The sequence below is a fragment of the Dromiciops gliroides genome, chromosome 4, assembly GCF_019393635.1.
Source record: "Dromiciops gliroides isolate mDroGli1 chromosome 4, mDroGli1.pri, whole genome shotgun sequence".
Classification (NCBI taxonomy): Eukaryota; Metazoa; Chordata; class Mammalia; order Microbiotheria; family Microbiotheriidae; genus Dromiciops; species Dromiciops gliroides.
Window position 1 is genome coordinate 272,792,186 of NC_057864.1, and position 16,486 is coordinate 272,808,671.

At 38.7% G+C, this 16,486-nt stretch overlaps 1 protein-coding gene across 1 annotated transcript in view; it reads left to right on the plus strand.

The window, feature by feature from the left end:
* The window catches only part of LRRC1 (leucine rich repeat containing 1), a 190,897-nt gene that overhangs the window by 117,271 nt on the left and 57,140 nt on the right, over positions 1 to 16,486 (plus strand). The window contains exon 4 of the mRNA XM_044004083.1: positions 8,698 to 8,787. Coding sequence (XP_043860018.1) covers positions 8,698 to 8,787 — 90 coding nt within the window. The remainder of the gene's footprint in view (positions 1 to 8,697; positions 8,788 to 16,486) is intronic.

Here is a 16,486-nt window from a genome sequence, read left to right on the forward strand (position 1 = left end):
GTAAAGTATATGTTGGGAGGAATCTGTGTAAGGAATTTCAGTAACTTGTAAAACCTATACTTAGAAATGGGAAATAAGTATAATATACTTTATGTTTTATTTAAAAATATTAATCAGCAAATATTTCTGGAACATACTGTGCAAATGGTAAAGAGCCAGTCCTAAGAGAGGGAGGGACCATGGAACCCTAAGGAGATAGAAGACATTCTTTCTTTAAAATTTAAACATTTTATTTTTTTCCTATGATATGTAAAAATAATTTTTTTTTGGTGAGGCAATTGGGGTTAAGTGACTTGCCCAGAGTCACACAGCTAGTAAGTGTCAAGCATCTGAGGCTGGATTTGAACTCAGGTCCTCCTGACTCCAGGGCCAGTGCTTAATCCACTGTACCACCTAGCTGCCCTATAAAAAGAATTTTTAACAATTGTTTTCTAAAATTTTGAATTCTGAATTTTCTCTTCCAACCCTTCCTCCCTCTCTGAGAACAAGAAATCCGATACTTATATGTATGTAATTATGCAAAACATATTTACATGTTAGTCATCATGTTGTGAAAGAAAACACATTTCCTCCCCCCCCATGGCAACCCCCCCCCCTCCCCAAATAGTATGTTTTGACCTACATTTAGACTCCATTATTATATTTTTTTTATTTCTGGAGGTGGATAGCATTTTGCATCTTAAGTCCTGTGGAGTATGGACTGAAAATATGATTTTCTGCCATGAAGAGTTTACTGTCTGTCTAGTTTTTCTAATAAAAATCATCCTATTTGAAACACATTATTTCTTCAGGTTTTCTAATAATTTACTAGTAAGTCTTTCCTTAACTCTTTTTTTTTTTTTTTTGGTGAGGCAATTGGGGTTAAGTGACTTGCCTAGGGTCACACAGCTAGTAAGTGTTAAGTGTCTTGAGGCCAAATTTGAACTCAGGTCCTCTTGACTCCAGGGCCGGTGCTCTATCTACTGGGCCACCTAGCTGCCCCTCCTTAACTCTTTTTTTTTGTTTTGTTTTTGTTTTTTTTGTTTTTTTTTTGCAGGCAATGGGGGTTAAGTGACTTGCCTAGGGTCACACAGCTAGTAAGTGTCAAGTGTCTGAGGCCCGATTTGAACTCAGGTACTCCTGAATTCAGGGCCGGTGCTTTAACCACTGCGCCATCTAGCTGCCCCCCTCCTTAACTCTTAAAAATATTATTTCCTTATTTAAACATTTCTCCAGTGTTTGCATTGGGTTCATTTCTCCTTTCCCTCCCACATCCCTTTGATTAGCAGCCACCTTCAACTTGCGCTTCCTGGTGGGAAGCAATTGGTGACTCAGTGACAACTGCCCTGAGGCCTTCCTGCCATCCTCATCTTACTCATACTCATAGGAGAAATAGTGGTAAAGAACAAGCCTGGGATTTACAACTTGAGGGCCTGGTATTCTTACTCTATTGACTTGGACAAGTCACTTGATTTCAGTTTTCCTTTCCTTATCTGTGAAATAAGGAGTTTATTATGGACCCCTTTGGCATCCTGGTGAAGTCTATAGACCCCTTCTCAGAAGAATGATTTTAAATGCATAAAATAAAATAAATAGCATTACAGAGAAAAATAATTATATAATTACAAATATATTATTATTCAGATATCATAAATCTGGTAAAATATATTACCGTAAATAATTATTAAAATATTTTTTATAAATCAGGTTTATAGACCCCAGGTTATCTCTGAAGGCCCCTTCTAGTGCTAAAATTTATGATCCTATCATTTCAGGGCCTTTGTTTCTTCATTTTTAAAATGGGGAGAGTTGGATTCTGTGATTTTCAAGGTTCCTACTAGGTGTAGTGATGCAGTTCTGTGGGATTGGCAAGAACCTCCCCAGTCATCCAAGTCTAGCGTCCCGACAGATGCATCATTCTGTGACAGCCCCAACAGGTGATCTTGCTTTGATCTTAGAAGCCAATGACAAGGGACTCATTACCTATCTTCTTACTACCTCCTTAGTACTCCTTTATTATACTGAATTTTCAGACAGTTCTAAGAATTAGAAAGTTTTTTTTCTTATTTTAAGCGTTGTAATTCCTCCCTATTCATTCTTATGTTGGCCTGTGGGAACATGTAGACCTCATTCACTTGACAGGCCTTCACATATCTGAATAATAATAATCAATGACATCTCCATAATGGTTTTTTTTTTGTTTTGTTTTGTTTTGTTTTGTTTTTAGTGAGGCAGTTGGAGTTAAGTGACTTGCCCAGGGTCACACAGCTAGTAAGTGTTAAGTGTCTGAGGCCGGATTTGAACTCAGGTACTCCTGACTCCATGGCCGGTGCTTTATCCACTGTGCCACCTAGCTGACCCTCCATAATGTTTTTAAGTTTTTAAAGTGCTTTACTTCTGTAATCTCATCTGAACCCTCATAGCAACTCTGTAAGATAAGCTCTATGGGTATTATTACATATTTTGCTGATGAGGAAACTGAGGCTTAGATATAAAGTGATTTGCCCATGGTCATATATCTGGTAGGAGAAGCAGGATTTGAATCTGGGGTTTTCCTGACTCCAAGTCCAACTCCCCCAGAAGTCCCCTATGCCTTTGATACTGAGATAATAGGCAGAGCAATGTAAATCATCATCATTTAGTGCTTTAAGATTTGCAAAGTGTGTGTTAATGCATTTGATCCTCAAAATTGCCCTCTTTTACAGATTGAAGATACTGAGGTTCAGGGGGTCTAAATATCTGAGCCACAGTCACACAAACTAGTAACTGTCTAGGACAAGATTTGAACTCAAATCTTCCAGACTCCCAAGTCCAACACTGTTCACTGAACCACTTGGCTTCATCGAATGTAAAAATGAATAATTAGCCTTAATGTATCACTTTCAGGTCTGCAAAGCTCTTTACACATGTTATTTCATCCTTGAAATAAGCCTGGGAGATTGGTGCTGCTATTAACCTATTTTACAGATGAGGAAACTGATGTAGACAGAGGTTCAGCAACATGCTCAGGGTGACAGCCTTTAAGGACCTGAAGTCAGATACCAACTCAGCTTTTCATAACTCAAGGTTCATGCTTGCTTCTGGAATGATGAAGGGCCTTCTTTTGTCTTCCACTGACCCTTCTTCCTTCATTTTGATAGCAACTTTCATATCAATTGCCCATTATAATGCATCATCCCTCTTTAAAAATCCTTACTCTATGGCTTTTTTTTTTTTTTTTTTGCAGGGCAGTGAGGGTTAAGTGACTTGCCCAGGGTCACACAGCTAGTAAGTGTCAAGTGTTTGATGCTGGATTTGAACTCAGGTCCTCCTGAATCCAGTGCTGGTGCTTTATCCACTGCACCACCTAGCTGCCCCAACTCTATGGCTTTTCTACTGATCGTTGCCTCTCCCTACTGTCTCCACAGACATAAAGTATCTCCTTGCCTTTGTAAAGGGGGATTCAACAATTGGGTCTTGTAACGATTGGAATGACGCCACCTGCTGGAGACTTACTGTAGAAGAGTTCCGCCCATGAAGGGAAGGTCTTTGAGGGCAAGACCAGGAGTCTTTTCTTTGGCGTCAGGAAGTGACGCAGGCTAGTGGGAGGAAGAAGGAAGAGACTGGCACTCGGTCTCGCTCTTTCCTTTGGACTCTGGTGGAGAACAGAGCTAGAAATGCGCTCTCCCTTTATAGATAGGAATCTAGGCCTTTCTCTCTCTCTTTACCAAATTCTTATTCTCCTTAATAAATGCTTAAAACGTAACTCTTGCTAAAGCTTATAATTTATTGGCGACCACTCATTAGATATTTTAGACAGACTAGCTAGAATTTCTTAACAGTCTTTATCAAGCTTAAGTATATGATAACTTAATTTTGCTTAGTCCATCCTCCTTCCCTCTCCCATTATGCATTCCCCTCCCAAGGTGTTGTTTTTTTATTTTATCTTGACTTTTACTGGTTATTTCTCAAAAATAAATAATAAACCACAGGCCTTGTGGTCTGACTTTAGGTCTCTTTCATCTCTAAAAGTTCATGATGCTGACCATTCCTTTTTCTCAAGTTTGCTGCTCCACTGACCTGAGGCCATTCCTGAGAACAGAGGGGGCAGAATCCATTCTTTTACTCTTGGATCTCTACCTCACAACACCTGGAATCCCCCCTTCTTCTGTTTTCTCTTCATTTTCTAATTTCCCATGAAATCTGATTACATTTTTCTTAAGCAATGGAGAGATGTATTATCATGATTTAAATTTTTTTTAATTAAAATTTCTTAAATATATCAAGTAGAATGAATTTGAATTTTAGTGAAAATATGTTGATGACTAGAAGGTAAGTTACTTGAAAGTAAGGATTCTTTTATTTTGCCAAGCCTTGGGGATACAAATACAAAGAGGCAGAGTGGAGTAGTGGCTAGAGAGCCAACCTCAAAGTGGGGAAAATTTAGGTTTAATTCTTTCCTCTTAAACATACTGTCCTTGTGAACATTGGCAAGTCACTCCTGGGGGAGGTCTACTGAATAGCACACCAGGTTAAAATGTAATTGGGTAATGTTTAACACAATTAATACAAATACAATACAATATAGATACTATTAATTTGTGGTTTTCTAAATCAATATGCCCCTGAAAGGATCCATTTCTATATGAGTTTGACACCCCTGCTCCAGGTGACTTAGTTTATAAATTGTTTTTTTGATGAGGCAATTGGGGTTAAGTGACTTGCCCAGGGTCACACAGCTAGTAAGTGTCAAGTGTCTGAGGTCGGATTTGAACTCAGGTCCTCCTGAATCCAGGGCCGATGCTCTATCCACTGTGCCACCTAGTTGCCCCCTTAGTTTATTTATTTATTTATTTATTTATATTTAATTTTTTTTTTTAGTGAGGCAATTGGGGTTAAGCAACTTGCCCAGGGTCACACAGCTAGTAAGTGTTTAAGTGTCTGATGCCGGATTTGAACTCAGGTACTCCTGAATCCAGGGCCAGTGTTCTATCCACTGCGCCATCTAGCTGCCCCCATGCCCCCTTAGTTTATAAATTGTACAGAAGATGCCAGCCTGCATTGGCAGGCAGAGTTTCCTCCCCCAGGAGTTCCCTATACCAATGAAATCTTAAGGTCAGTCTCAGTCCCTGTATTCTATTTCCCTTAAAATATGACATTTCTTTCAAGAAACAATGTAGGTACTTTTTCATTATTTTAAATATAGGAAGTTGATACATTGGATATTTGTAGATAGAATGTAAGCTCCTTGAGAGTAAGAATTGTTTTTAGTCTACGTATATTTACCCGCCCAGTCCCTGGCACAGTGTCAGGCACAAAGTCGGTGTTTAATAAATGCTTATCAAGTTGTTTTTGTTATTTTGGTTGTTTTCAGTTGTTGGGTAAATGAAAGCTTCTCTTTCCTCAAGTGAATCAAGATAAAGTCACTTTATGCCATTGGATGGATTGCCTTTGAGGAGGGGTGTTGGCTATTCTTCTTAATAGTAATGCCTGCCTTTTCCTTTTCCAATCTTGAGAAGATCTTGCTGTCATGGAGACAGTCAGAAAGATGCCTGTTATCAGAGTCCTTAAGAAAATGCATTCACGATTTTAAATATTTGGCAGTATTGTAGTGGAAAGGGAAGTGACTCTGGAGACATAGGATCTGGGTTTAAAAATTTCCAACCTTGTATATGAACTTCAGGTCTTCTGACTCCAAGTCATGTATACTTTGCACCTCGCCACACAGAAAGGGCATTTTGGAACTCACTTGACTTCTCGGGCCTCAGTTTTTCTTATCTGTAAATTGACCAGACTAGGTAATCTCTAATAACTTTTCTAGCTCTAAATGTATGATCTATGAACTGATTCCCACAGAGTGGTAGAAATGCTAAATGTTAGTCTCTTCTGTTTCCAGTTTCTCATCTCTCCAATCTATCTTCTGCATGAGCTCCCCAAATCATCTTCCTGAGGCCTAGATTTGACCATACCACTCCACTCCTCAGAAACCTTTTTGCCTTGAGTATAAAATGCAAGTTTCTCAGACTTGTATAAAAATCTTCCACCCTTTAGCTCCAGCCTGATTTTCCAAATATTTCTTGGCGGGGCAGCTAGGCGGCACAGTGGATAGAGCACCGGCCCTGGAATCAGGAGTACCTGAGTTCAAATCTGGCCTCAGACACTTAACACTTACTAGCTGTGTGACCCTGGGCAAGTCACTTAACCCCAATTGCCTCACTAAACAAAAAACAAAACAACAAAAACCACATATTTCTTGGTGCATTCTCTTTGTACCCAAGAAATTTGACCCAGAATTATCTCTTTCTTCTTCATATTTTCTCATAAGTTTTCCTTCTGTGACTAGAATGCTATCCCTCCTCACTTCTCTCAGAATTTTTATCTTTCTTCAACTTGCCAGACTTGAAGCAGGTACCATGTGCAGGTTGCTGGGGAAGCATCAGTACAAATAGGTGGAGAAATTGTGATTTTATTGCGTGGTGGAAATTCTTTCTACTAACCCAGATCACTGCCTATATATAAATTATAGTTTTAGAGAATTGTCTGTGTCTCAGAGAAATTAAATGACTTGCTTATATTCAGCTAGTAAGTATCAGGGGACAGATTTGAACTCAGATGAGTTTGACACCTAGTTCAGGCCAGGTCATCTGCCTCCCCCAATTTAAGCTCTTTGAGGTCTGGGACTGCTTTTTTTTTCCTTTTCTTTTCTTTTTTCTTTTCCTCTCCTCTCCTCTCCTCTTCTAACATAGTTTCCTGCACAGAGAAAGTGCTTAATAAATGTTTGTTAAATTGAATTGTGTGGTAAAGTGGAAAGAACACTAGATTTAAAGTTTGGATTATTGGGTTTGGATTCCATTCTGTATTTGCCATTACCTAGTTGACTTTGGCCAAATCATTCATTTCCCTTTTCTAGGCCTTGATTTCCTCCTTTGAAAAAAAAAAATGGGGCTTGGGTGGGAGAGAGACTAGCCTATCTGTAAGGTCCCTCCAAGCCCTGTATCTGTGATTGCATGAGTAACTTTTTTATTATTAAGGTTGTCATTTCAGGTGTTATAAAAATTGCCCTTATAAGAGAGGTCATGAATGGGGTATGGTGTCAAGAAAACAGGACATGCAGTCAAAAGACCTGGGTTGAAGTTCAAACTCCAACCCTTAAAACTGTGTGACTAGAGTCAGGTCATTATATTTCTGACTCATGATAGGTGAATAATGTTTTCTTGCTGAGAAAAAGCATTTTGGAAACTGGAAAGTCCTATCTACAGTTAAAGTGGCCTGTTCTTCTTATTTTACCTGCTTATGTTTTCATTTAGGGGGTAGCTAGGTGGTCCTGGAGTAAGGAAGACTCATTCATCTTCCTGATTTCAAATCTGGCCTCAAATACTAGCTATGCGACCCTGGGCAAATCATTTAATTCTGTTTGCCTCAGTTTCCTCATTTATAAAATGAGGTAGAGAAGGAAATGGTGAATCACTCCAGTATCTCTTCCAAGAAAAAACCCAAAATGGGGTCACAAAGAGTTGGATAGAAGCTGAAAACAACAGAGCAATAAGAAATATTTTTGTTGTAATTAGCTGCACTAATCTGAAGAAGAGTAGTGTTGCCTAAAGTTTTTTTTTAAGTGAATGCTAGAATACAAGCATGATTTTCCTCAAGAATTTTTTTTTAACCACACATTGTTTTATTGGAAGTATGTTCTTTTAAGCAAGTATACAAAGCATAAAATGTTTAGGAACGACAGAATTTTTGTGGTTTGTTTTCTTCAATTAAGTTGGTTTTTCCTCTTCATACTGGTAACCATGGAAATGCTGAAACTTGGATTCTTTTATACATTTTCAAAGTACAGAATATTTTTATTAAAGAGTCCATAGTCCTGTTGCTAGCAAGAGGAGTACAGGAAGTTTCTTCTAGAAGAACATTATAAAACAAGTAATTGTCTCAGGTGATTGGCAGCCTGTACAAGTGAATTGAAAGAAGAAAAAAGAAGACAGTCATGGGCTGTCAGCCGTTCAACTGTAGTCACCAATAGCTTTGCAGTTGGGATTGAAAGACACAGGAAGGAAAATGACTAAGACTTTGCTCTGTGATTTATGAAAATCTTGTGGGCTGAGTGAATTCTCTATTCTCATTGAATAGCTATCCTATACCCTATATTTCTCTGTCAGTAATTTATCAAAAGAAGAAAAAAAAAACCTCAGACACTTTGTAATTAGAGCTTAAAATATAAACAATTTCTTCACTTTTTTGTTATGGATGGACGACTGGACTTGGAATCAGGAAGGCCTGGGCTTGAATCTGGCTTTTGTGTTATTTACTAACTGTACCATCATGGGCAAGTCTCTGAGCCTCAGTTTTCCTTATTTCTCAAATGGGGAAAATGTCACAAGAGTTACTGTGAGAAGCAAAAAATAAAATAAATAAAATGAAGTGCTTTGCAAATTTTAAAGTGCTTATAGGAAGAAATGTCAGTTATTTTCATTTTAGAAGCCTGTTTATTTTTAATCTTTGATTATTTTCTGATTAATCGATCTATAAGTATTCGTTGAATCCTCACTGCTGCTGCTAGTACTGGGGCTAAAAGTAAGAATATGTCTGTAAAATTGTTGGTTTATACTTTAGTTGGATTGCCTCTCTTTAATACAAACAAAAACTCTAGGTTGTTATTTTAAAATAAATTGTGATATTTATGCTTATCATTTCAAATGCTTGGAGAACTAATGACTTAACTGGGTTTTTATATTTTAGGTTACCAGAAAGCTTTCCTGAATTACAGAATCTAACATGTCTTTCTGTAAATGACATCTCACTCCAATCCCTACCTGAAAACATTGGCAAGTAAGTTCTTTATGCAGACTCTGTTTACATCATAGACCTAAATGGGAGCTCAGGTCATTGAATACATTTTTGTTCTTTCATACAAGGCTGTCTGTTTTATACCAGCCAGCCATGCTTCAGTATTTTTCAGCATTTCTAAGGCAGATTGTATCATATGCCCTCATTTTTCAGACTGTAGCTGCCACAAATTTAAAAGTAACTATTATTGAACATGAAACTGATTCCTGTAACTGTGTCCATGATAGGGAAAACTGATTGAGCTATAATGAAATTCATGCTATAATGAAAAGAACACAGTACTTGGTGTCAGAAGATACAAATGCATTACTTAATTTCTCTCAACCTTACCTTCTCCATCTAATTATACTTGCATTATCTACCTTACAAGATTTCTCTGAAGGAGGCACTTTAAAGTAAATATATTTGAGCCCTTGGCAGTGTTATTATTAGGGAAGTTAAGGAATTTTGCTCTGAGCTAGTGTGTGAGCTGAAAGTGTGAGCCACATAACTTCATAGGAGGAATGAAACTGGTAAATTTGGGCATAAGTTTGTATGAAAATTATTGGAGGAGGGGCAGCTAGGTGGTGCAGTGGGTAAAGCACTGGCCCTGGATTCAGGAAGACCTGAGTTCAAATTTGGCCTCAGACACTTGACACTTACTAGCTGTATGACCCTGGGCAAGTCACTTAACTCGCATTGCCCCACCAAAAATTTTTTTAAAAAAAGACAACTTAGAGCCAAGGCAAAGAAGGTTAGATACTGCAGAAAACAACTGAGGGGGGAAGGTGGGGGAGACTATGCATAAGAGAAAACAAAGAAAACCATGTAGAAGGGAAGGTGCTTATGAAGGGGCATGGTGGCAAAGGGTGGAGAATTGAAGGATGGTTAGTCTGGTCCCTTCTTAAAAATGAAGATTCCAAAAAAAGTTCACCAATGGGAGGAGGGTCATAGGGGTGCAAGGAAAAGGTATCTGAGACATGGTAATGAAGTGCAGGGAATGGAATTCCATTATAAGAATCGTAGACTCCGTTGACTGGGAGGGATCTCAGTCATCATTTAGTCTAATCCATACATAGAAAGGATCCCCACTATAACATACCCTCTATGTGGTCATACAGCTTCTTTTTGAAGACTTCCAAGGAGGAGGAACTCTTCAGTTACACTTTTGGACAGCTCCTGTTGTTAGAAAGTTTCATCTGATATCAGACTGAAATTCACCTCTTTGTAATCTTGATCCATTGCGGGTCAGTTCTACTCTTTGGGGCCAAAGAGAATAAGTCTCAGGAATGCTTCCTGTGACAGCCTTTCACATTCTTGAAGATAGCTCACATCCTCCCCCTGGGTCTTCTTGTCTGCAGGTTAAACATGCCCACTTCTTTCAACCCATCCTCATATGTCATGGATTCAAGCCCCATTGCAATCCTGGTTATTCTTTTCTGAACATTTTCTAGCTTATTATCATAGTTCTTAAATGGAACATGATATTCTAGATGCAAAGTTCTGAGTGGCTTAATTTAATTAGTAGTTTTAGAGGTATGGTTAACCTTCTCCACCCAAGTAATTTTGTATTTCAAATCATGGCTCCCAAAACATACCAAAATACTCACCCACCCCCCCAAAAAAAAGCCTTAAGTGACAAATGTAACCTAGTTTCTAAGCTTTATGAAGAAAGTTTACTATATGTGTTCTTTCTTGTATAATCTTAAAGACAATAATAATAATAATAATAGCTAGCATTTATATATTGCTTTGTTTTCAAATTCCTTTATGAATTTTACTTAATCCTCACAGCAGTCCTTGCATAGGTGCTATTGTTATCACCCCCATTTTATAGATAAGGAAACTGAGGCAAACAGAGGTTATATGACTTGCTCAGGGTCACATAGCTAGCATGTGTCTTGAGACCAAACTTGAACTCAGATCTTCCTAACTCCAGGTCCAGTGCTGTATTCATTGTACTACATAGCTTCCTCCCCAGAACTTCCTTTCCTATGTAAGGGCCCGATATAACTTAGCATTTACAGTTTCTTCCCTTCCCTTACTCCCGCTCAACTTTCCTTCTTCCCATCCCTGAGGTCACATAGGGATTTCCAAGGAGGAGGGGAATAGAGCTAATAGTCTGCATGACAGGATAGAAAGAGGATTGGATTTGCAGCATGAGGATCCATCTTCTATCCCAGCTGAGTCACTTATGGACTTGCCTTGGCCAAATCACTTCTCCATACTTGGCCTTAGGTTCCTCATTTGTAGAATACTGAGGTGGAACTTGGGTCACTTGTTATTTCATATAACTCTAACTATATCCAAGATCCTATGATATTTCTCTCCACCTCTTCTTGTTTCCTTAAAAACAAACAAACAAACCCAACTAGCATCCTTCAAGTGATCTCAAGGCTTTGGGGAAATATTAAGTGTAGTTCCTATTTATAAAGAGATTTGGGATTGTTTTAGACACTGTGCTACACTGGAAGATACCAGTAAATGCTTGAAAGAAACAAGGTATCATTTGAAACCAAGGAAATCTCATCACCCTTTGAAGTTCATCCTACCCTTGCACTGCTCACATTGATAGTACCCTATGCCCCTGCAAACTCCTCCTTTGATAGGCTAGTTCCTCCCACAACCTTCATTCTAAGGAGGATGCGAGGGCCGGCCATGTCTTCATTCCTCTCCAGGCTGTACTCTGGACTTTCTCTCCCAAGCTATTTTGTGGGTACACCTCACCTTATGTGTTGTTTTCTACCATTAGAATATAAGCACTTCAAGGGTAGGAACTGGTTTTTTTTTGTTTTTTTTTGTTTTTTTTGTTTGTTTTTGTTTTTTTGTATTTGTATTCCTAGTGCTTAGCACGATGCTTGGCACATCATAGGTGCTTAAAGAAGGCTTCTTGGCCTAACTTGATGAAATTCGAATTTATGTACATGTGAAACTTCTTTTAAGTAGGAATATTATATATCTGGTTTCCTGCCTTTATACACATTATATATAGGAATTTCTGCATTTATACACAAGATAAATTAATAATTATATACTTCATATAGGAATCTTTTGAATAGTGAAGTCTTTAGTGAATTTAAAATATTCAGTTAACAAAGAAAATTTTGTGTAGTCAACCAATTGTTTTAAGCACTTACTAAGTGCCAGACACTTTGTTAGTTGCCAAGAATTCTGATACAAAAAGCAAGACAATTTCTGCCCTTAAGAGAACTTAGATTCTAATATGAGAGGACTTCTGATAGATTGGCATCCAGGGGCTTAACCTGGAAAATCACTGGGATGCTGAGTGGACCCTGAGCCCAATTGATTGACATCCTTTCCAAGCCTGGTAGTGTTGACTTAATTATGGTTCAGGACTAGAAGGTGGGATAATGTTCCTGAAAGATGTTCCTGAAAGACAGCAGGGAGGGGGCAACTAGGTGGTGCAGTGGATAAAGCACTGGCCCTAGATTCAGGAGGACCTGAGTTCAAATCCAGCCTCAGACACTTGACACTTACTAGCTGTGTGACCCTGGGCAAGTCACTTAAACCTCATTGGCCCCCCCCCCCCCCAAATAAAAAGAAAGACAGCAGAGAAACATGGCATGAAGATGGTTGGAGACTGCCCAGATTATACTGATAACTATAGTGGCTGTGCTTTATGGAAAGAGGCATAACAAGGGTGGGGCCAAGATCCCAGGGTGCCTAATTTAGAGGGTGCTTAATTTAGAGGGTACCATCAGTACTTTCCAGTCTTTCAACAGCAAGGGAACCACAGACCTTAGCAACTGTTGAACAAGAATAGTTAGTTGGAATAGGAAGTAAGCAGATGGCCAGCTGAAACTTCTCCCCCCAGCTGCACTCCTTCAACTGAGGGCACTCTTCATGGTACTCACCTCAGGCCTAGAAATTTCCAGCTAGGACTCTGCTTCCAGAGCCTTTTGCTATGCTGAAACATGTGGAGTGCCACCTACTCCTTAATCCTTCTACTACTAGCTGCTCAAACTAGTCAGACAATCCCTAACATCTCCCCTCTCTATTCATGAAGCTTCCTGATAAATCAGAAGAAAAACAGCCAATTCCTTGAGTCCTTCACTATCCAGATTGTCACTGCTGATTATATAGATTTATTCATTTCATTATATATGCCGCTATGGTTGAGTTTATTTGTTTCATTATGTGTAAATGTGCATATATGCATATGCGCGCGCCTGTGTGTGTGTGTGTGTGTGTGTGTGTATGTGTGTATGTGTGTGTTTATATATGTGTATGTGTATCTATATATGACTATGTGTTTCTGGATCAACTAACACTCCAAGGTGATGGGGATCTTGCTTTATAATTCACTTTCTAGTACCCACCTCAATGTCTCACTCACACTCTAGTACCAAATAGATGTCTGTGACAGTGCTTAAAATACCACTATTTCCATACTCCCTCTTGCTGTCAGAGGACAGAAATATGCCTTGAAGAAGCCTTTCTCCTTCCTTCAGAAATTCTGGAAGAGTAGTGGCATGCCCTTGGTATAGTCTGTGAAATAACAAAGTTTTTTTCATGGGAAACTTTTATTTTCAGACACAGCCTTGAAAAAAAACTTACTTTGTTTTATATTTCTGTTAGCCAGAAAGGTGCCAATATTTCCTTTTTGTGTAACTTGGACGGATAATACTTTCTGAATAGGCTTCCAATTGTTCAGACTCATTTCACTGCTCTTATGAATGGATTTGAACTTGCAGAGTAACATTCTAGTGTTATAAAATGTGTATTTTTGTGAGTCAATAGTAAGTGAAGTTAGAAGCCTAAATTTGCTCCAGAGGAATTTAACTACCCAGATTTACCATCCAGAGCGAAGTTAACCTATTCTTGGAAGTGAATTCTGCCTCACTGTTGTTTAGGATGCACTCCTCATTGCTTAATTACATTTTCCTGTCTAAGAATAGCATTCTTGAACATTTAGTTGTGAGGATTCTATATAAGGAGAAGTATTTCCCAGGTGGACTGGCCCAGTAACTTTTGGCTGATTGAACTGGAGAGGAGCAGTCTGAATTTTAGGCTCCTACTCTACTGCTGTTGGGAATGATAACCTGAATTTTTGCAGACTTGCACTGTGAGAGCCTCACTCCTCTAGCTAAAAAGGTGCAAGTTCTTTGAGATGTTAGGACAGGGCAGCTAGGTGGCGCAGTGAATAGAGCACTGGCCCTGGAGTCAGAAGGACCCGAGTTCAAATTTGACCTCAGACACTTGGCACTTACTAGCTGTGTGACCCTGGGCAAGTCACTTAGCCCCAATTGCCTCACTTTAAAAAAAAAAAAAGAGATGTTAGGACAGCCAAAGGCTGACTTAGCTACTTAATGTGTACTGTTAACATGACTATAGGCTGGGGAAGGGGAGGAGTTAGAGTTCATTCCCAGAACTTTTGGCATGTGTAAAAACATTCTTTTCTGTGGCTTAGAATTTGCCATAAGATGGTTATTGTTTCAAAAATAAAAGCATACCAGAATTTTATTTTTACATTTTCCAAAGCAAAGTCGCCAAATAGAAATTCAAAACTGGTGACACCCTCCTTTTTAACCCTCAAATCCAAACAACTAATTAGCTAATGAAGAGTAAAAAGATTGCTAATGGTTAAGCACAAATAACTTTCTCTCTCCAAAAAAAAATCTTTTGAAAAAGAAAATCCTACTGTCTTTAAGCTTTTGTTAAGTTTCTTATAGCTTTATATTTTTTAGTGTATGGTTTGTGTTTTTGGATGATGGTGTCTACTGTTCTCTGACTCTCTATTTCTCCAAGGTTTCTTGGCCTCCTAAATGGGCAAAAAAAATTCAAGTGGATTAAAAGTATTTTAAACATAGTGGGGAACAGATGTAAATTCTTTAAAATAACCACTTCATCCAAATCTGGAAATAGAACCTTAAGATTATAGCTCGGCCTACAATCCCATTTAAGAAATATTGCAACTTTTGTGACTGCTTTTGTGAACTTTGTAAACATTGAGTTTTAGAGTGCCCTTAAGAAGTTTTTCTATTATTTGGGTGTGGAGGCAGGGGATGGGGAGGGAAAAGGGCAGGGAAGAAGGAGAAAGTCATATTCTTTGTAAAGGACAATGGAAACTTCTTAACATGGGTGTACGTCACTGTCATTTTTCAGAAGCTGAAGCATATGTGATGGAAAAGTTCAGTCAATCAGTTCGCTTCATGGCATGCCATCAACTTAGTCTCTGCCTCTGTATTTGGAAAGTTTCTAGACAGACTCTCACCTTTACATATATTCCAACAGAGTTGACTGGTAAAGTCAAATGGAGTTTGAGTATCTCTCTCTCCCTCCCTCCCCCTTCTTCTCCTCCACCCCTTTCCCTCTCCCTTTTCTCCTTCCTTCTCTCTCTCTCTCTCTCTCTCTCTCTCTCTCTCTCTCTCTCTCTCTCTCTCTCTCTCTCTCTCTTCTCTCTCTCTCTCTCTCTCTCTCTCTCTCTCTCTCTCTCTCTCACACACACACACACACACACACACACACACACACACACACACACACACACACACCCTTTCCACAGGCTCTCTCTCTGAAATCTACCTATGTTCAAGGTATAGAAAATATTGAAGTGTGAATGACTTCTCACTTTTTCTCTAACCTTATAGATTAGCTTGGTTTCAACCAAACTGGGGTTAGAGGAAATAATCTTTTGGAGAAACTGGGGCAGTTTCATAGGTGAAACCTGCGTTTGGATTTATTCAGATCATCAAATTTCCAGGTTTGTTCTGGTGTTACCTTAGTGATCCTGGACTGAGGATGATTCTAAGCCAGTCTAGACACTTAGGTTTAGGTAAATATTGCTGGTTAGAATGTGGTACTTAATACTTTTCCCCTGTGCATTTTCTATTTCTTGTTCCCAGCATCATAACTTTCCTGAGGGTATATAAAAAGAGATCTCAGAATATTTTACCAAAATTTTTTGTGTTGGAACATAATTTTTCTGGGCTAATGGTTTCCATTGCTTTAAGTGGGGAGCAACAGAAGACTTGAGATGAAAAGCTTGCCAAAAAAAGTTTTCCCCAAAGCAAACATAAATTCCACTTAGTTTCAGATTTGTTTTTACTTGAAATGCTTCCTATCATCACAAGACTCTCACCATTCATAGGTAATCCTTTTCCATTGGGACTCATTTCCCATGATAGTGGCATGGCAAATACTTAGAACTAACATGCATCATCAGAGGGTCATTAAACAAAGCTTCTTTACATCTCCTGTTACATCTTTCGAGGAATCTTGTATTATTTTTACATATGCAAGAGAGATGTGTTGGTGGTGTTTACACTGTCACTTGGGTTATGTGATATGGGTATTTTCTATAACAGTACAGATTACAAACTATCTACATCCTTTTTTGCCTTTGGTACATGTCCTCCCAGCATGTACTGGGAACCTCTGCTTAAACTTCTTGACTTTGCATAGATAGCAACAGGGCAGGTGAACTGCCCATAGGTTATCTCTCCCTCTTGCTATGTGACTGTTTCACCTCCTTTTTTTGGGTCATGTATTTTCCTGATGGTTTCTTTTATGCCAGTCCTTCATTGTTAGTATATTGCAGCCTTTTCTTGCCTACCTTGTACCATTCTCCTTTTTATATAGCCCACAACTTTAATTCTGTGGAGACTATGTCATTTATGACTCACATCCGTGTGAGTCATAATCAGTGGAAGAATATTGATGTTTAAAAAGTTAGGCTGTT